This window comes from Lissotriton vulgaris, unplaced genomic scaffold, assembly GCF_964263255.1.
Source record: "Lissotriton vulgaris unplaced genomic scaffold, aLisVul1.2 SCAFFOLD_584, whole genome shotgun sequence".
Taxonomy (NCBI): domain Eukaryota; kingdom Metazoa; phylum Chordata; class Amphibia; order Caudata; family Salamandridae; genus Lissotriton; species Lissotriton vulgaris.
The window spans coordinates 313457-335687 of record NW_028247781.1 but is presented as its reverse complement, the minus strand read 5'-3'; the positions used below and the strand labels follow the sequence as shown (position 1 = coordinate 335687).

The window sequence follows — 22231 nt, the reverse complement described above, 5'->3', positions numbered from 1 at the left end:
AAAATGGTAATAAAAGACCATTTTATTTTTCTTCTCTGGGGCTTTGTGGGGGGGGGGAGCAATTTTAAGTGAGGCGTCACTCCTCTACAAACGGAGGAGCCGCTGCTGCATTTCATCCTCCTGGGCCAAGTAATACTTGAGACAAATATCAATTGGGTGATAATAATTGAAAATAAAAATGTTCTGTATGAAGGATTATTATTGTTAAAAACTGTTTGAACTCAGGCGGCGATCGACGCTGTTGGGGCCTTGGGGGACCAGGCGGCGTTGTTGCTGGCCGATATCAACAAGGCCTTCGACTCGGTTGGCTGGTCGTACCTATTTACATTACTATCTTGGCTCAACTTAGGCCCGGTCTTCCTGTCCTATATAAAGCTCCTCTACACTGATGTTACAGCCTCGGTGCGGGTCGCCGGGGCGGTATCAGAGACATTCCGCATAGGCCGAGGGACCAGGCAGGGCTGCCCGCTCTCCCCCTATCTTTTTGCACTGGCCATGGAGCCCCTGGCGGCAAGAGTGCGCCGGGATGCACAGATAAGGGGCTTTGTATGGAATGCTACCCTGTCGGATAAGATTGCGTTGTACGCGGATGATGTCCTCTTTTTCCTTACAGATTTGCAACGCTCGGGTCCTCGTGTCTTGGAGATCATGCACCAGTTTGGTGAGGCCTCTGGCTTGTATCTCAACCTCCACAAGTCCACCCTGTGGGTGCTATCAGGAGACCCGGTGACAGACCCCTGGGCTTCAGGATTACGAGTGGCCACGAATGGGCTGAAATACCTCGGGGTGTTTCTCTCGGACTCGGCTGACACTGCCTGGGACCATAACCTGCAGCCCGTCTGGGAACGAGTTCAGACGGACGTCAAAACTTGGTCTCGAATGCCCCTGACAATCTTTGGCCGCTCTGCCATTTTCAAGATGGTTGCGCTCCCGCGCCTACTCTACCAGTTACAAAACCATCCGTATCCTATCCCACCTCGGTGGTTTAAACAGGTTAATTCAGTGCTGGGTCGCTTTCTCTGGGCGGGAGGTTCTGCCCGGGTGGCACTGCGCACATGTTTTTTGTCCACCTACTGTGGAGGCCTGGCCACCTCGGATCTGCAGTCATATTACCAGGCCGCTCATCTCCTTATTCTGAACGAATGGTGGTACAGTGACGGTGGGGATCCGGCCTATGCCCTAGAGCGTGCTTTGATGGGCGATAACTCACTCCATACCATCTTATACTCACCCCGACTGCGTAGCTCGCTGCCGAGGGTTACTAAGCTCGTATTTGCTATATGGCGACAGGCCTTGCGTCGCGTGGGCTGGTGGGGCAGACTAACCGCAGAAACGCCTCTATGGCGGAACAGTATGCTACCCGAACTCTCTAAATTATCAGGCTTCGATGGCTGGGATGCAATAGGTATCTCGCAGTTGGGCCAGGTGATGTCTGGAACGTCGCTCAAATCCTTTCAGACCCTCAGTACCGAATTTGATATGCCCCAATCTCAATTTTTCCGGTACCTGCAATTCCGCCATGCCCTGACGCCCAGCATTGCCAACCTTGACTCACTCCCTGAATTTAGCCCGATCGAGGCGAAGGTCTTCATGGGTGATCTTGGGGACAAAAAAGTATCGCGCATTTACCAAACAATGGTCACCCACTGCTCCCCTACTCTTCTCTCACTGAAGACGACTTGGGAGGCTGATCTCGGCCCCTTGGACGAGGATGACTGGCGAGAGGCCTTGGAATCCCCGAGGGGGGCGGCTATCGCAATGCGATTTCGACTCATACAATTCAAGATTCTCCATAGAGCGTACTATACCCGAGAGCGTCTGTGGAAGGCGGGCCTGATTGGGTCCCCAGAGTGTCTGCGGTGTGGGGCTGAGGTGGGTACGTTACTGCATACATTGTGGTCGTGCTCTAGGCTGGTTGGCTTTTGGAGGGGTGTTTGGGGATGTCTGTCTGAGGTGCTGGGCTGTACCCTCCCCCGTACTCACCGTCTGGGTCTATTGCATGTCCTGGAGGGGGTTGGTGGTAATATCTATAAGCGGCACCTGCTCCTACTGGGGCTAGTGGTAGCTAAAAGAGACCTAGCCCGAGCGTGGAAGAATGTGAGGCCCCCCCCCCTGAATGCGTGGAAGGCTGGTATGGACTTCTGTATGGGCCTGGAGAGACCTATATTTGAGGCACGAGGATGCCCCCGCAAACACTTTAAGATATGGAAGAGGTGGGCAGACTATAGAGGTCTGACACTGGACCCCCCAGTGGAGCAAGAAGAAGATCTTTAGCCCCGTACGGGCTGGCAAAGCCCATGTCCACACACACATTACCCACGTCACAAACTTACGTCGATACAGTTAGTACACACATGCATAGGGTTAGGGTGGGTTCCAGGGTGGGATCAGGGAGTTGGGTGGGTAGATAGCGGAATAAGATGAAGGTGGGGTAACTGTTTTCTGATATCCTTGATTGCATTATCTCCCTGCTTGGACACTCGGTTGACTACTGTGATTGTATCACAATGTCTGGTGGTGTAGTCCTGATTGTGGGCTGCCACTCTATTTCATATGCTCATCTTCATCAATAAACTGGTTGTGAAAAAAAAAAAACTGTTTGAACGCGTTAGTGCAAACGACAACTGCATAATTGAACTTTTGAGATTCACTCCTGATCATTTGAGCAGACTTACCTCCAAGTAATTCTGGACTCCAAGTATCGCTTGCGTAGCTGGGGTCGCCATTACTCCACTGCAAGACAAATGCAGACAAACGATTAACAATACTCACAAGCTAACACCATCACACAAGTCCAGAAATATGGAATGGCTACAGTCAATGCTGCACCAAACATATCCAGGATTACACATCCTAGGACTTCATGATCCCAGTGCTGGCCAAGACAGCCTGAATCATGGGACAAAGAAAAGAGATGCACAATTTAAGTTTAGTGTCCTGGGACAAGAAACCCAACACAAGACACCAGGAGATCAGCAACCAGTGCTTCATAACATAAATCCACAATCTTTTGACAACACACTTCCCACAGGCCTCAAGGATGATATGATATTAGACAATGCTGCAAAAGGCTGAATTCCGAAATAACACCCAGTGGGGCACAACATTTGGACCTCGCATCTAGGAAAGAAAAGGGCAGTGCCACAAACACATTCTAGAATCATGGGATAAGACACAAAGCTGCTTAACACAAATCCAGGATCTAGGACTGCATACGAAGCTGCACAAAACGCAAGGATGATTGAAAAAGCGTCAGTGCATCACACCATGGGGCTCAGCCTGCTACGATAAGATAAAAGGCCACGTGCATGCAGTGCCGGCTTTAGCGTTGGTGGCACCCCCACCCCCCAATGACCACCTCTGCCACGGATTACCTCACTACCACCCTTTAACAGTGCCCCTCAAGCCTCCATAACCACTCTCTCTCAGATGCATTTAATTCGTTTTATAGCGCCACTCATACCAGTGTAGGGTGTCAAAGCACTTTACAACACACACATATTCCACCGAGACGATCAATCATACGTGTATAAATCAGTTTATAGGAAATGTCCGAGGACTACAAGGTATAGGAGTCACATGTCATCCATAATGGTAGACAGTATAGTTTAAGAGTGCTTGGTCTGGGGAAATACAACTTTAGAATTTAAAACGTAACACCAAGGTTGGAGGTTCTCTTTAATAATAAGATTTGATTTCCATCAAATGAACCCATTTTGCAACATTAGGATAATGAAATACTAGGAAAACAATCATAACGCTCCAACCCATACCTTGCTGTTTTCATGCAGCTCTTTGGTGACATTTAATTGCTCACTGTTCTACAATAGGATTTTAACTTATAAACTGCAAGTAACAACAGGATTTCTCTGACAAAAGCAGTAACATACTGACCTATTTACATTATATGCTATTTGTCATCTGCTTGGCACACGTTCTTTACAGCAGGCATATTTACACTGTGTGCTACCTTGACATGAGTTAAAACTTCCACTAGACAAAACTCCGATCTCTCTTTCTCTCTCCAGAAATAACATGAATCACCGGAGTTGTCATGACTTTTTTGTTGCTGCCTGAAAAATTGCTGGAAGCAAAGAGCGCAGCAGCCGATGCTTTTAAAACTGTAATATACAACGCCCTCACCCGAAGTCAGCGTCCACTTATGTGGCACCAGTCGCAGCGCCCTAGAGCTGGCCCTGGGTGCATGACTAAAGGATTATGGGAGAACAGGCAAGAAAGCACTTTACGGAAGAGGACACTCAATTCCGCACATCCTAAGACTTCATGATCCCAGGACAACACAAAATGGTACAAACCATAGCATTGCAGTAACATGGGACTGTACGAATGCTGTGACTGAGCCACAATGGAACACTGCACATCAGGCTCAAGGGTAATGACCCAGCACAAAGTGCTGAACACTACAGTATTTTTAATCCGACGACAACACTGCACAACAAACATCTAGGCTCATGAGTTAACACATAATGGTCCACAGCACAAATCCTGGATCCAGGAGCAAGGTTTGGTAGTCCATTGTCAGCGACAGGACACTGGATCACCCAATAAACCTTCAAGAGAAAAAAAAGCAGATCCCTCCAAGTTCAAGTGTGAATGTTGTGGAAAGCCTGGAACCCAGTCTAGAGAGCAGAACCCAACTATCACCGATTCTGGAAACTCCTGAAACATGAACTATTCACAATAGCCTTTGATTCAATCACCGACTTGGCTCTAGCTAGGGTGGAATATTGGATAGAGGCTTGTAGGAGCATGGATTCTGGATACCCCACAGAGCTATACTATAATTTGATGTACACAGTGCTCTGAAGTATTCATAAGGTGACACACAACTCTGTATAAAACTTCACAACAAATAAAGGAAAGCATTATAAATCCAGAATTCTAAAACAGTAAGGTGTGCTGCACAAGGTAGGAATCCTGGTGATTGCATATAGGTCTGCTTAGCACAATGGTTAAGGGATCTGGGCAGCACGCGCCTCCAGGTAAGTGTTCTTTGAAGGTGGAGTACTCTTCCCTGGAAACTCCTGTTCTCAAAGTGTTCGTTAAGAACGACAGCGCATGAATAAGTTTGAACCACTCTAGCGAGGGTCGTCTGTCCCTTGTATAATCTTGGTTCTACCTGGGGCTTCCATTTTGATTGTTAATCATTATTCAGGTCTCTTAATTGCTTTCCGAGGTAGGATCACTGGACATGGTTCTCGTTCATGTGGCTCTGGACAAATGTCCATTCTTTTTACGACATTTTCATTTGCCCCCTTGACGCCTAGAACAAGCCCAATCAAAAGGAATTATGGAGAGAACCCCTGCTTTTCTTCCTTGCAAACTTACTGCCAACTCATGTCCCATGCCTAAAACTGCTCGCCATCCGACATTACCACACCATATAGTATAAATTGGCTCTGCCATGAGACACCTCTGGGGGACGATAAATAACCCGTTTAAAATTGTAGGCAGAAAACGGTCACACAAATTGTGTTGATCTTTCGCCATCCCTGCTCTCCAGCTTCCACACACCTAACCCCATACACAGAAGTACAATAATTCACTCTACATCAAAGTCCACTCACTAAACACCTACAACTCATCCAGCAGACTCATTTGCCATACCCCCCTCAACTCTTCACACTACATATATACCTACCTATTCCAACACTAATTCCATACACCACACACCAGATTAAACATACTCTTGCCACTCTGTGCCCCTTCTTGACTCCAAGAATGCAAACAAATGCCACCGCCTTCAACACACCTACCTGTCAAGCAATACTAAACTCGGTCCCGTCCCCACTACACAATGTAGCACTGCTGCTTGAACACCCACAACAACCTTTTCAATTATCCACAACACCACCATACCACCCAAAATACTAACAAGCACCCATCTAAAGACACTAACAAAGCATCACATCAAGTTTACCAATAAACCTAGCTATTCTCACTTCACCACTCTTTGGCAGTGATCGATCTATTGTCCAACCTTCCCAGACCCCGCACTAAATACCCCACACTACTCAACCTGTTGTGATCAATCTTAAACTCCCACATTTCTCATAAACATCCACTATCCCAGCTCCATCTGAAGCTCAAGCATGGCATCCTCAATCCAAGACAGACTCCTTACTCTGTCACTACAGGAACTGTGTCAGCATCGTTAGGAATAGCATAGAGCTGGACCAGAACCCAAAAACCATCTCCTCTTTCAGACTAGTGCCCCTATGCCATCCTGGACAGCAACCAAGTGGAACAAACTCCAGAGCCTCAGACTTCTTGTTGATTCCGAAATCAGGATATAGAACTACTATGCAATCAAAGAGAATGAGATGCCAAAATCCATGACATAAGGAATTCACCAGACCCCACAAGATTGGGTGTCACTGGGGAAATTAAAACTTGACCTGGAGCGAAAGGCAGAGGTCGCATTCTTTACAGGATCTCTGAATAAAGCTCTGAAAACAGCAAATGGGAGAGCGAACTGGCCATTCTTCCACCCTAGAATTGTCCTGATGGCTAGGGGCTGTTTTCAGAGCTAGATGGGCTCCCTTAACCCAAACATGCCGAATGGCTCATCTTAGTCACTGCGTCATGCAGGCTGCGGCTGGTTTCAACATTTTGTCCAGGACTGTTCTTGGTTCCTAGTCCGGCCCATGTCATCAGCTTTGCACTAGGATCTCTGAACAACTGTCAACATGCAGATCCCTACATTTAACATATATAATACAACATATTGGAATAGAAATCTAGCTGAAGCACAATAGCATGGTTTCTTGCTCTAGAGACACATAGTTATCAGAGTAGTACAGAACCTCACATGAGGTCCACTAGAACCCAATAAGTGTCAGGCAAACATCTGACACCGGTTAGATGGGGGCCCACTTCTAGATACCACTCAAAGATAATATACTGTAATATCGACATAGTGGTTCTGTGGGCCATCCTTTGTGCCTCTGTGACTCCATGTTAAACTGAGCTGGTGGGCCAAAGAGATGAACAAGATCTCAACGTCGTACAGCTGCAGTGGGGGTTATCACTGGGATCTGGGCAATCACGACTGGGAAAGATCCAGAGTGTCTGGATGTGAGTGAGTGAAACAGGGAGAACCGGATGCTCTGGGTGCTCTTGCAGACCATGATAGTGTGGCACTGATGTGTGGGAGAGTAGAGGCCATGTTTAGTAAGCTAGAGGAGGTCCAATAAAGGGAGTGAGTTAATCCATAGTTGTTGATGATTTAAATGGTCCTTAAGAGACAGAAAGAAAAGAGAATGCCAGTTCTAATCCAGTTACAATGCTCCCCACAGTTAGTAAACAGTAATGGGTAAAAGAAAGGAAGACTTCTTCACATTGCAGCCTCATTCTTCGGTGAGCTTATTAGTGGAAGCCCATTACCTTCCTGTGGAGCAGGAGGTTACCCTAACACAAGTAGAATGTATAATAACGGCTGCACTAACAAGCATTGAAAATGCAATAGGTCTCGCCTTTGATTAAGTTAAAGCCATTTGCTTTGCTAATGGTATGGTATAGCAAAGCAAATGGCTTTAACTTTATGAAAGGCGAGACCTAATTCATTTTTAATGCATGTGAAGCAATTGAGAAGCAATTGGATAGCAAAAAGGAGAGAAAGATTGAAGATCCAAGCAGAAAAAAGGAAGTAACAGGGGAGAAAGATTAAAAGTGGCGAGCCGTGAAGAAAACTAGAGGGCGGTGGTGAAAAGAGGAGAAAGGAGAGTGGTAAGGAACAAAAAGTATGTAGAAAATAAAAATAAGATTGATATAAATCTATGGAAGCAAAGCGAGAGACAGGCTGAGTGAGGAAAGAGGGTGGAGAGCTACAAGAGGAGAGAGGATGATAGTCCAGAGAGAGGAGGAGGGGAAGTGACATGCCCAGAGCTTCCCGGGAAGGGCCCGTCCTGTACACAGCAAAGCTCAATTGTGAACAATTGTGGGTAGTAACCGCATCGTGGCAGAGAAGGTGGAGACACTGGTTGGAGAGTTGTGCTATGCGGAAGAGGTGTGGCGCCGTGGCTAGGGCGACTGACTCCGGAATCTGGGCATCACGGTTCGATCCCCGGCACCGGCAGCAGATTAGCCCAGCACCATGTGACTCTGGGCAATACCTTGCTTAATCTTCCCGATGGCCCCCAGCGCCTAGAGACCCTTACGGGTGATTGTGCGCTTTACAAATGTGGATTATTATTATTCCAATATGGCGTACACCTGAACACATCTTCAAGACACATGATGGTTATATTTCCACCACAAACCAAATTATAAAAGAAAATTGATGGGGGGGGTGGGGGGGTTAGTGGAAGGATTTCAATGCTGTATGCTATGTGACACAACACAGTAGAGTTAGCTGTAAATGGGCAAGAAATAGGTCAGAACAAAAAAATAATTGTTTGAAAAGCTAATGAGCCATCCTTTTGTGCCCGACCATTCTTTGCTGGCTGCCTGAATTACTTTAGTTATTTCCAAAGCACAACACAAGCCATTTCCAGGCACAGGACATGTGGGCCTCCAGCTTGCAAAGCTAATTAAACTGCAACACAAAATAAACAAAAACGAAAAATAAATTATCCCCCGGCTTCGGTTTTGTTTACTCATTTCACAATGTTCCTTAATTAATTAAAGCGGTCATTTGCACAACAAAAAACAAGAGTGGGTTCAGCTGCAGCTTTCCTCTCTGTCCGAGAGGGTGAGGCACACACAACACATGTAGCTGGCATGAAATAATCACCCGTTTTATTTTTGCTTTTTGGTCTCAGCTCATCACTTGCTAAGGGTCTGTTTCAACAGAAATGTGATAATGAATTCCTCGGAATGGGTATGTGCACAAGCTGACGGCCATCTTCAAACAAAAACATTGCAAATGTAACTATGTTGGAAGTCCCTAAAACAACTAATTGTGAGGCTAAAAGGCTTGTAAAGACACAGAGAAAAGTAAAACTGCAACTTAAAAACAAACTACAAAAGTTTGCGGGTACAGAGCATTACTCACCGTTGTGTGGAGCTTCAAATATTTGTAGCTTTCACAAATGCATTCCAACAGAAATCCAAGGAGTTGCGAAGGAAAAAATTAGAGTAACGAAGCAAGAAAACGAAAAACAATCTTTAGCAAGACCCCCGATGTTTGTATGCAAAGAGCCTTACAGCTGTGAAAGAAAAATATCCAGGGGTTTAGAGATACCAACTGAGCAATTCACAAAAGGCTTTGCCGAAGAAAAGTAGCAGCGGAAGGATGGTATTAGCATGAAAAAACGCTTCGCCTGGGGTCTGAAGACAAGGTAAAGAGCCCGCCAGAGGCGCATTTTCCAAAAAGCTGTCGGCATTGTGAAAAGAAATAGTGCGTGTTGACTAATGAAGGAGACTGTCACGCCGCCTGTAAAAGATCCAGTCCATGTGGGCGGGGAAAAAATGGACAGGGTGGTAACCAGGAAGGGCTATAAAGCTTCCGGGACAATCATAACACCATGTTTAGCATAATTGGTGACGCAAAATGACACGCACCAATGGAAAACACGGGCGAAGCACAAAGCGAACTTCTGGAACCGTATTGATTCCAAGAAGCCCTTGCATCGCAGGAGCAACGCATGCGCACTGCTTCCTTCATGCGAGACCTACAAATCTTACAGGGCATGACTAAAAGCACTACCAGAAAGACAGCTAGGGAGTGACATTAAAAGTCTTGTTTTTGTGACTGCCTTCGAATGAGCTTCCTAAAACAGCACCTAACTTCAAGAGAGAAAGTCAGGAAAATCATACAGAAGTTAACCACAAAAGTCATAATATTGAGACCCGTGCAACTGCATCAATTCTACATCTGGAATCAAAAGTGGAGGATTTGGAAAGTAAGGCAAAATCCATGTCCTGAGGTTCCTGAAAACAGATCAAGCGACTGGTCTCCAAACTGCGGTACAAAGATTTGTGTCTGAAGATGTTCTGGACCACAGACTCATAAGCACTGTCTCACTGATTAAAGCGTCACATTTGCCAACAACTAGACACTAACAGACTCACCTGAGAGTTTATTACTGCAGTAAATTTACTGAAGTTGTGAGTTACTATAGCTTTCATCACACCAGCCTGCCTTCTTACCTGTATGGTTTTGATAGGAGTACAGAAGTATTTGTTGGTGATTAACATAAAATTGTCACCTCTGACGTTTGTCAAATGACAAGGCAATTTGTTCAGCAGTATTGCTGTTATAGTAGGCCATAAATACCTATTGTGGCGCTGCTTGTGTGTTCCTAAGTGTTTAATAATACTTAAGGCACACTGTCAAACTAAGTACTTCGCCTTGTGTATTACAAGTTTAGCAAATCTGATTGGATCTGACAAAGATGAAAATGAGCTAAGCCACCAGGATCTATCAAATGAAAAATAGACATACAAGAAACACATACTTTTCAACACATTGGGAGGGGCACACAGTGGGCCACAGATGTGGATGAAATGTGAGACTTGACCTCGGGTTATAAGAGATGAATCACTCGGTGAATACATTTACAATATTTAACCAGAAACGTAGGAAGGGAAAAGGCTGGCGCTTTTAACAATTTGCTAAACTAGAACTTTCTATGAATCTAAATATTTGTACTGCGTGTCAACTGTTTATGCGTTCCATGTATACCAGAGGATGTTTCGAAATACCTGCTCGAAAGCAAAAAGAAAATGGCTGACAAACGTAATCTCCTATTCCTGGACCATATTTGGTCTGGAGTCCGGTGCCTTTCGTTGTTCCAGGCACAATTCCGTCCCTTTGACATATTCATTGTTTTCTTTTTGTAATAAAATAGAGAAAGCCTTTAAATTGCGCCTTTTAGCACAGTTTGAGTTGTTGATTCTGTGTTCGTGCTTTTGAATAAAGCAGGCCGCGCGGACAGGTTTCTATAAGCTTCTCCCTTTGGGCACAGTATAATCTCTGTTTTGTTGAAGCTGTCAGCCTGCTGCTAGCCCCTTTTATTTCATTCGATTGCTGGGTTTAGGGTATCTGAATAGTGTGCATTCATGCGTCTTCTGACACTGCGGTTTCCACTAAAGTGATCAGGTGCAAACCCTCTAAAATTGTAGGCCAAAAAGTACGCAATACGGTTACTAAAGGAATAATAACAACAATAGTGTTACCCCTTTAAATAGTCCACAGTATGCACTAAATTCTATTGCAATCATATATGTTACAGTGGCCAATTTTAGTGGTGCCAATGTAGTTATATTACAAATGTTTTAACAGATCTCATTGCCACCGTTTCCAATTGCCTTGTGGCACCGAAAGTATTAAAACATTTTAATGCAGGCTTCGCACAGCTATTCGTACAGTGACGTCCTTATGTGCATATATTTGATTCTATAAGCTTTAGGTATTTTCAGGACCAGGCACTCAGTTTATGAGATTACGTAATAGGCTTTGAGTGGTGCACTGGGCGGGGGAAGGAGGATAAGTGAGGGGTGCATCAGATCATATTAATGTAGTACCAGATAGAGTGGGTGGCTATCAATGATGGAGGTAGATACCAAGAGAGAGGAGTTCTGCGCAACAGGTACAAGGTTGGTGCAGTCGTCTTTTGTTTTTACATAGGTGTGGAATGGATTTGTTCAAATTATGCAAGCCTACCCTTAATGTACGCAGAAATCTGATACTGAGAAACTGTAAGGTTGGGTTCTATATAAACCCACCAAGTAAATTAAGAAAATATTTGAATAACTTGAGCTTGGCCATGAAAGATTTAAATTAACAAACACACAACCTAGAGGGGTCTTGTCTAATTTTAAGCAAACCTTTTAGGACTTGGTCACATATTCCACACCAGCCTTATGCAGGTGTTGTAAGAAGTTTCAGCCGTCTGGCAGGTGTTCTATAATACCGATGAAAAGAGTTTCAAGCGTTATAACTTGCTAAGTGGCAAGGTGAACATCAGATACAGATATCTTCACTACTAGCTTATGTTATCTTGCACATATAGCTACGTAGATGACAAGCAGATACTTCTGAAATTGGAAAGCCAAAAGAACATTAAAACATCAAAACTCTTTGATTGCCTCAGAGCTGCTGTTAACCAGTGGATGATATGGAGCCACCTCAAATTCAGTGCCATTGAACCCAACATACTCTCTTGTGGCGACTGTAAAACCTAAGACCCTCTATGCACCTGGTCCACCTCTATAAATAACTAAGGAATTAAAAAACCTTGGAATTACCATGGACACCAAACTGTCTATGACTCCACAAGTGACTAAGGTAGCCAAATTAAGCTTTCTCACAATGAAAACAATGTGATGCATCTACCCGCACCTAGTATTCCCACACTAGTTTCAAGCTACTTTCTCTCTTGTCCTATCAAAACTGGACTTCACTAATAGTCTGTACCATTACTCAATTCTGTCAACTATGAGAAAACTACAAAGAATTCAGAATGCTGCCGCTAGACTCCTCCTACATGTAAAGCAACAAGCACATATCTCTCCTTCCTTGAGAGCACTACACTGGTTTCCAACTGCCAGAAGATCCTTCTTCAAGATGCTTTGTATCACATGCAAAGCAACACTTGGCAAAGGAAGTAAAACAATAAATCCATACTACAAAGGAACCTATGCTAAAGAACGGCTCCACGCATCATAATTCCTACATACAAGAAATAAAACATGGGCAAAACAACTTTCTCTGTTCAAGCAGCCAAACTATGGAATTCCATATTTACAAACATAAGATCTACAGACATCTATCTCCACTGCAGAAGATTAGTCAAAAACGGGCTCTTACTCACATGATGGCTATACTCATGGCTATACTCAGAACTCAAGAATGCACCACAGAGGCGGAGCTACGCGAGCATTCAAGATGGCCAGTAGCTTCGCCAGGCCTGTAGCTCCGCGTGACCCGCACCTCGCCCGCATTATCCTGTGTTTATCCTGATGCGCTGCCTAGCGCCCCGTCTAGCGGAAAGAAAGCAGTTCGTCTGGGTGCCGCTCCGGACTTGCTGCGTTGTTGGGTGCCGCCGCAGTCTGCCCGCAAAGATCGGGCCTCCGCCGCACTTGGAGCCGGGGACTTGGGTGTAACAGAGGCCGGCCCCAATAGAATCAACATTGGCTCGGATGCAACCGGAAGTTGCCGACCGTGCCCGCCTCGGATCGGGCGGACTGCCTGGAGTCCCCTTATTGGCCTGTGACGCGGCTTCGAGTGCGAGATTGGGCCCGCTGGGAGCCGGGGAAGGACCTGGTTATTTCTCCCCGCCCCGGAGTGTGTGGTCGTCGGCCCTCCGGTGGGCGCTCCTTGCTGTTGAGCTGCTGGCGGGAGGCATTCTGCACGGCGACGTGCGACCGTGATCTCTCCCCACAATACCTGATTTTTGATGGAGTTGAGTGTGGACACTGGGGCTGAAGGAGTAATCTAATAAATCGTGACACTTGCCTATCTGATTTGGTGGCTTTACGAGCCGCGGGGGTTGATTCGCGTTAAGGCGGTCTACTGGTCCTGCACCACCTGTGGGGACAGAGGTCGTCCCGACAAATTACCATTGCTGCCACGCCAAGGGTGGTCTATATCCTCCTGGATACGGAGATATGATGGCGGCTCGATCTGAGGGCGATAAACCACTGTCCAGGGGATTTAAGTGAGCCCGCTCCGTCCAATCCAACAAACTAGATCGGTATACACTGCCCTGGGGCTCACCTTCCGGTTCAGGGCGGGTGCTGGATGGCATTAAGGAATCCCCGGATTCTGCGTCGGAGCCCACACTGCAGGATGTGATGGCTGCAATAGATGGGGTCAGGACCTCCCTGGGGCAGCAGATGTAGTCACTGGATCATAAATTAGATACTGTGTCCATTGAAGTGAACCTGATACAGGCCGACCTCACCAAAACCAGTGAGAAGGTTAAATCTTTGGATGTCAAAACCGCAAGCCTGACTGTTGATGTGTCGCAACTGCAGCAGGATGTCCGTGCTCACCAGGCCTCCAGAGATCTGGCAAATCGTAAACTCGATGAATATGAAGGACGGGCTCGGAGGAATAACTTACGCATAATTGGTGTCCCGGAGAAAGCGGAGGGGGTGGCCCCAGATCTCTTTATTGAAGACCTTATCCTTAAACATCTGCAACCGAAGGGGCTTGGCAACTTCTTCACGATAGAACGTGAGTACAGAATACCGAGCAGCAAGCTAAGGCCGGGAGCCCCGCCGCGTCCGATGATTGCGCGGGGGCTCAACTTTAGAGACAGAGACGCTATCCTGCAGGCCTTCAGATCTGGGGGCCCCCTGAAGTACGAGAATTCCACCATCACCTTTTTCCTGGATTTTACCCAAATGGTCCAGAGGCAGCGGCAGAGCTTCCTTGGAGTCAAAAAGCGGCTCAGAGATAGAGGCTTGAAATATGCAATGTTGTTTCCGGCCAAGCTGCGAGTTGAAGCTGCGGGGAAGGTGTGGTTCTTCGACCACCCCAAAATTGCTTCAGATTGGCTTGAGGGTCTTTCCCCCAGGAGGAGGTCCAGGATCGTGGTGGCGACGACGGACATGGAACACCGGAGCGGGAATGATAAGTATAGCTGTTACCCAGGCAGCGCGAGCTTGTGGAGAGTGGGATCACTCGTGAGACATTTCCTTGGAGCGACTCCTTTTGAACTGTTAATTGCATCAGGCGCAAATTATGACTCTTTGGGCTATGGTGGGTGGGTGGGGTTCTGGTGTCCTCCTCCGATCTACATTTCGATAGTTGGTTAGTTAGAGCATGGGGCAACAGGCACACTGCGAGTTGGGGGTTGGCAAATGCCGTGAGCAGGGGTGCAGGGTGGGGGCGGCGGGAAGGTAAGGTTGTTGTGTTGTTGTGTTTTTTTTATTTTTTTGTATATATTTTTATGTCAGGTGATGCTAATGCAGCACAATCTTTGATACATGGGTTAAATGGCACAGAGTAGTCGAGGGTCGCGGATAAGGGTGCTGAGTTGGAATGTAAATGGGTTAAGTGACAAAATCAAGAGAGGGATGGTAAGCCAGCTTATAAGGAGACACTCCCCTGATGTAGCTTTGCTGCAGGAAACACATCTAGTTGGTAATAAATGTATGGCCATCCACAAAGGGGGCTATAAATTGGTAGCACATGCTGGATTCACCACCGGTTCTAGGGGGGTTGGGATTTTGATCAAGAATTCCTTTCCCCTGTCTGTACAGGCCACATGGTTAGATCAGAGGGGCAGGTATGCGGGAGTGTCAGGCAAAACGGTCACATTTCTATCTGTATATGTACCTCCGGGCAGTCAGGCCGATACCTTCCGCCATTTGAGTTCAGTCTTTCTGACACTACCCCTTAGCGGCCTAGTCCTGGGAGGAGATTTCAATTCTGTATTAGATGGGGAGATGGACCGTTGCCCACCGCGACCACTTATACAATCACAGAGATGGCTTTCAGGATTCTTAGATACACTTGGGTTGGTTGATAGCTGGCGGGTACGCAACCCGACACTGAAGCATTTCACACACATTTCAGCAGCACACGGTGACCTGTCTAGGTTAGACTATCTGTTACTGCCCGCGGCGATGGCAACAATGATTCAGGAGGTGAAGCACCTCGGTAGAGGTATCTCTGATCACTCCCCACTGTGGCTACAGCTCACCATCGGTCGGCAGGCGCCGGGTAGGATTGCCCCTATTAGTGCTTGGCAGTTAAACGACCCGGCTAATAAAAAACAGGTGCTCCAGGTATCGGACAGGTACTTCCTAGAGAATGTGGGATCAGTTGACTCAGCACAGTCCCTCTGGGAAGCATACAAAATGGTAGTGAGAGGGGAGGTCCTGTCTTTAGTGTCGGGGAAGAAGAAGAAAAGTCAGGCAGAGGTTGCCCAGAAAGAGAGTGAGGTCATACTTTTGGAGGAGAGAGCTGCTAAGTCGAACACGCCTGCGGAGATTCACCTTCTGAGACTCCGGCAGGAGGAATATAAAAGCCTGGTGAGAGATAGAGCGATTGCTCAGAATAACGTCGTACAGAGCCGTATATGCGAGCATGGTGATAAAGCTGGTAAACTAATTACATGGCTCGAACACGGAGAGCAGGCGTCCAGGCTAGTACCAGAACTAGAGGGAGTAGATTTGCGCATTATTACGGAGCCGCAGGAGGTGGCGGACGAATTTGCAGGGTACTATCAGACCGTTTATACCGCTGGTAGCACTTTCAAGGAGGCTGAGAATAGCGAAATTATTAGAGACATCATAATGCCGAGCTTGTCGGAGGAGAAAAGGTGTTATCTTGACTCCCCTTTCTCTGACGATGAAGTTGCACAGGCTATCAGGCAGATAAAGTCCGGTAAAGCGACCAGCCCTAATGGGATACCTATCGAGCTATACAAGTTAAATGCCAATAGACTTGCCCCGCATGTCCGAGCCATGTTTCTGGAAAGCAGGGAGAGGGGTTAGCTGCCATATGACCAGCGAGTGGCCAATATTGTGGTCATACATAAAGGGGGTAAACCCAAGACACTATATTCCTCGTATAGGCCTATCTCGCTCCTCAATGCAGAGCCCCAAGTGCTAGCGAAACTCCTTGCCACTCGGCTAGTTAAGGTGATCACGACATTGGTTCACCCAGACCAATCGGGCTTTATGCCCTGCCGCTGAATTTGCGTAGGTTACACGGTTTCCTTGGGGGTTCCTTGAAGATCCATGAGCCAACAGTATTGGTCTCCCTAGACGCCACAATGGCCTTTGATAGGGTGGAATGGCAGTATTTATTTGCGGTGTTGGCGAAGCTAGGTGTTGGGAGTGAATTCATTGGATGGGTCCGACTATAATATGCGAACCACCTCGCTAGAGTGGTCGTCAACAACTGTAAGTCTAGTGATTTTCCGTTAGGGGCTCGAGGCAAGGATGCCCGTTATCCCCATTGCTTTTTGCTCTTGCTATGGAGCCTTTGGCGGCCTGGGTCAGAAGGGACAGATCGATACGTGGCATACGATGGTCGCCTGACTGGGAAGATAAGATCTCGCTGTATGCAGATTATGTTTTACTCTATCTCACCAATCCCAAGACATCCTTGTTTAATTTTTTTGATGTCTTGACTATTTTTGGTAGGTATTCCGGATTGGCTATAAACTGGGCAAAGTCGGTGCTCTTTGTCCTCGTGGGGGACCCGCCTGTTAGCCCGCAGTCGTGCCCAATCCAGATTGAGACTGTAGGGTTTAAGTATTTAGGTATCAACATTACGCTCGATCCACAACTGCGATTCACCAATAACCTAATTTCCCATTGAACAGATGTAAGAAAGATGTGGAGCGCTGGAAGGCTCTTCCGCTGTCCTTGCTCGGGAGAGCCACTCTCTTTAAAATGATGGCTTTGCCCCGGTTCCTGAATGCTCTGCAGAACTCGATGGATCCAGGCCCGGCTTCATATTTCAAGGGGATTGAGTCTCTCCAGAGACAGCTTCTGTGGGAAGGTCAGCCCCGAATATCGTTCGCAAAGCTAAATCTCCCATGGTACGATGGTGGGATCGGACTCCCGGATTTAAGGAAATACTACTGGGCCTCCCAGGTGGCCGCTATAAACAATATTGTCTATGGACCTCCGGGTGATCCGGGATATGCCATGGACCCGGGTCAGGCCCCCGGTGGGATGATTGATAGGGCTCTGTATTCTAGGCCCCTGGAAGTTTTCACTGACCGGCCCGACTGCACATGTGGTACAGGTGTGGCATGCGGCTAATGGATATTTAGGCTGGAAGGGCAGACTAACGTTGGCCACCCCTTTACTGAACTCGGAGAAGCTGGGTAGTCTGTGGAAAACCAAGGGATTCGACAAATGGGACCTTATTGGCATCACTCAGATTAAAGATGTACGGGCTAAAAATGCGGTGCTACCATTCGAGTCCCTCAAGGAATTATATAGTTTACATAATAACGAACACTACCGGTACCGGCAGGTGAGGCATGCCCTCGCCACTCACGACCCTAAAGATATGGAGCTACCGGAGGCATCGCCCCTGGGGGACCGAGTATTAGATGGTCATATCCCGGAGAAAACTATTTCTTTAATATATAGGAAATTGGTCAACAACACGGAGAGCCCGTTGGAGCGAATTAGAGCTCAGTGGATTGCGGATGGGTTAGAATTAGATGACGAGGATTGGGTGGAAGCGGTTTCCTCCCCGAGGGTAGTGGCCATCCAGATGAGACTCCGCTTTGTCCAACTAAAGATTCTACATAGATCCTATATAACCGGGCCCCGTTTGGTACGAATGGGACGGGGAGGAACTAAAGAGTGTAGGAGAGTCAAGTCAAGTCAAGTCATGGAATTTGTATAGCGCACTATATACCCATAGGGTTTCAAGGCGCTTAGGAAGGGGAGGAGGATTACTTGTCAAATATCCATGTTTTAAGTTGCTTTCTGAATGCTAGGTGGTTCTGGGTAAGGCGAAGGTAAGCGGGGAGTGAGTTCCATGTTTTAGCAGCCAGGTATGAAAAGGATCTGCCTCCCATGGTGGTCTTGTTGATGCGAGGTACAGTGGCGAGGGCTTGGCTGGAAGAACGTAGTTGGCGGGAGGGGATGTAGAAGGACAGTCGTGAGTTGAGGCAATCTGGTCCGATGTCGTAGAGTGATTTGTGTGCGTGGGTAAGCAGACGGAAAGTGATCCTCTTATTGACGGGTAGCCAGTGGAGGTCTTTAAGGGGACCAGAGATGTGTTCGTTGCGTGGGATGTCTAATATGAGCCTGGCTGAGGCGTTTTGGATTCGTTGGAGTTTCTTGTGGAGTTTTGCGGTGGTACCTGCGTAGAGGGTGTTTCCGTAGTCCAGTCGGCTCGTGACCAGAGCGTGGGTGACTGTTTTCCTTGTTTCGGAGGGGATCCAGCGAAATGTTTTTCTGAGCATGCGAAGAATGTTGAAGCAGGAAGAGGATACGGCGTTGACTTGTCTGTTCATTGAGAGTGAAGAATCCAGGATGACACCTAGGTTCCGTGCGTGGTCTGTCGGGATGGGTGCTTTTCCGAGGGCTTCTGGCCACCAGGAGTCGTCCCATGCAGAGGGGGATGTACCTAAGATGAGGACTTCTGTTTTGTCCGAGTTCAGTTTCAGACGGCTTTGTTTCATCCATTCGGCAACTTCTTTCATTCCTTCGTGTAGGTTAGTTTTGGCGGTGCTGGGGTCATTGGTGAGGGAAAGGATCAGTTGAGTGTCGTCCGCGTAAGAGATGATGTTGAGGTTGTGTTGGCGTGCGATGGCCGCGAGGGGGCTCATGTATACGTTGAAGAGGGTGGGACTGAGCGAGGATCCTTGTGGTACGCCGCAGATGACTTCAGAGGCCTCGGACTTGAATGGAGGAAGGCGGACTCTCTGGGTTCTTCCGGTGAGGAACGAGGTGATCCATTCAAGTGCTTTTCCTTGGATTCCGATGTTATTGAGGCGTTGTAAAAGGGTGCTGTGGCAGACTGTGTCGAAAGCTGCAGAGAGGTCAAGGAGGATGAGGGCGACTGTGTCTCCATTGTCCAGTAGAGTTCGAATTTCGTCTGTTGCTGCGATGAGGGCGGTCTCAGTGCTGTGTTTTGCTCGGAAGCCAGATTGAGAGGAGTCGAGGGATTTGTTGGCTTCGAGGAAGGCGGCGAGCTGGTTGTTGACAGCTTTCTCGATGACTTTGGCCGGGAATGGAAGAAGCGAGATGGGGCGGTAATTTTTGAGTTCGGTGGGGTCCGCTGTGGGTTTTTTCAGAAGGGCGGTGAGTTCAGCGTGTTTCCAGTCTTCCGGGAAGGTGGCAGAGTTGAGGGAGCAGTTGATGACGTCTCGGAGGTGCGGTGCTATGACGGAGTCTGCTTTGTTGAAGATGTGGTGAGGACATGGGTCTGTGGGGGATCCTGAGTGGATGGAATTCATCAGGCGGATGGTGTCCTCAGTGGAGATTGGGTTCCAGTCGTTAAGGGTGTTCACGGGGGGGAGATGATCAGCAGATGGTGGGGTGGGTTGGTTTCCGGGTTGGTTGTCAAAGCTGTTGTGGATGTCTGCAATCTTGTTGTGGAAAAATGAGGCTAGGGAGTCGCAGAGGATTTGAGAGGGGGTGATGTCGTTGGAGTTGGCTGAGGGATTGGAAAATTCCTTGACGATGTTGAAAAGTTCCTTGCTGTTGTGGGCGTTATTGTCAAGTCGATCCTTGAATGCTGTTTTCTTGGCTTTTCGGATCAATTGGTGGTGAGTGCGGGTGGCGCATTTGAAGGCGTCCTTGGTGCTGGTGGTTGGGTCTTTTTTCCAGGCCTTTTCAAGGGAGCGGCAGAGTTTCTTGGATTTCTTGAGATCATCGTTGAACCATGAGGCCTTCTTGCTGCCAGGTTTGCTTTGACGTTTTTTCAGTGGTGCTAAGGTGTCGGCGGTGTTGGATAACCATAGGGTGAGGTTGGCGGCGGCTTCGTTGGTGTTAGAAGAGAGGGCTGGGGAGTTTCGAAGGAGCGATGCGGAGATTTGGTTTGTGGTGATTTTGTTCCAGTTTCTTTGCAGGGTAGGTTGGAGGTGGATGTTGGGTTTTGGTTTGTTGTAGGTGAAGTGAACGCAGCTGTGGTCAGTCCAGAGGAGGTCCGTGGTGTGGCTGAAGGAGACATGGTTGCTGGAGGTGAAGATTGGGTCGAGTGTGTGACCTGCGATGTGGGTGGGGGAAGTGACTAGTTGTTTAAGTGCGAGGTTGGCGAGGTTGTCCACGAGGGTGGCGGTGTTGCGGTCGTTGATCTTTTCAAGGTGAAAGTTGAGGTCTCCCAGAAGGATGTAGTCTTTGGAGGGGAGCGCGTGTGGAGTGATGAAGTCCGTGATGTCTTCACTGAATTTAGCTCGGGGTCCTGGTGGTCTGTAGAGGAGGGTTCCTCTGAGTGTGGTCTTGGGGTCGATGTGTATTTGGAAGTGAAGGTGTTCGGAGTTGGCGAGGTTGGCGTCAGAGCTGGTTGAGATGCGGATTGATTTCTTATGGACGATAGCGATCCCTCCTCCTGTGTGGCTGGTACGGTCTTTGCGAGTGATCTTATAGTCTTCAGGGATGGCAATGGTGATGTCTGGTGCGGAGGAAGCGTTCATCCATGTTTCCGTAAGGAAGGCGATGTCCGGAGAAATGGTGTCTAGTAGATTCCATAGTTCAATGGCGTGCCTGTGGACTGATCGGGTGTTGAGAAGGATGCATTGTAGGTGGTTGGGGTCGGGGATCTGTGATGTGGTCGTGGCGGAGATGTTGACGGTGCCGCTGAATTTGCAGGAGTAGCAAGAGAAAGGTCCATGGGTGTGTCCAGGAGCGGCTTGGACGCAGTTGGGGGCGCGACCGGGGTCAAGGGCTAGGATGGTGGCGGCATCATAGGTAAAGGTGGAGGGCTGGGGAGCGCGAGGGGCAGGGGGTCTGGCGCTGGGCGCGGGCCAGGCGCGGACGGGCGTAGACGGGCTTACCTTTGGCGCACCTCCGGCGCGGACGTAGCGCGTGGACGCTGCACGTGGAGGCATTGGCCATAAATGGATGGTGGAGGGGGCGGAGCGTGGGAGGGTCAGCAGCTGGGAGGCGGTAGCGGGGAGGAGGGGCAGGGAAAACAACAACAGCAAACAAGATGGAGGTCAGAGGGGAGGCGAGGCAGGGGCAGTAGGTCGCCTGGGACAGCGAAAATAAATACAATAATGCACGTTGCTGCCAGGTGGGCAAATACAGTTAAATGCAGTGCAGGGCGGGCGACGCTACAAACACATGCAATGCAGGGCGGGCGGCGCTACAATCACATGCGCTGTGAGCTATGAGATTTTAAAATACACAGCGCAAATTGGTCAAATGCAGGCGATACCGCTAAATTACAGAATGCAGGCGATACCGTGAAGTTATTCAGCAGTGCGGAGATCCCCAGGAAGACAGCAGCAGTACTGGGAGAGGAGCAAGGAGGGAGCAACCGGTCAGGAGCGAGTCCGGGCGGTCACAGGGGCTGAAAGGACGAGGTAGGCTCTGTGAACGTGGGTGGGAGGGTCAGCAGCTGGGAGGCGGTAGCGGGGAGGAGGGGCAGGGAAAACAACAACAGCAAACAAGATGGAGGTCAGAGGGGAGGCGAGGCAGGGGCAGTAGGTCGCCTGGGACAGCGAAAATAAATACAATAATGCACGTTGCTGCCAGGTGGGCAAATACAGTTAAATGCAGTGCAGGGCGGGCGACGCTACAAACACATGCAATGCAGGGCGGGCGGCGCTACAATCACATGCGCTGTGAGCTATGAGATTTTAAAATACACAGCGCAAATTGGTCAAAT

At 48.1% G+C, this 22231-nt stretch overlaps 1 protein-coding gene across 2 annotated transcripts in view; it reads right to left on the bottom strand.

Moving 5' to 3' along the window:
- PUSL1 (pseudouridine synthase like 1) overlaps positions 1 to 22231 on the bottom strand; it is a 481771-nt gene that overhangs the window by 442052 nt on the left and 17488 nt on the right. For both annotated transcript variants that reach the window (XM_086949793.1, XM_086949794.1), the window contains exon 2: positions 2676 to 2733. In XM_086949793.1, the coding sequence (XP_086805919.1) occupies positions 2676 to 2733 (58 nt within the window). The remainder of the gene's footprint in view (positions 1 to 2675; positions 2734 to 22231) is intronic.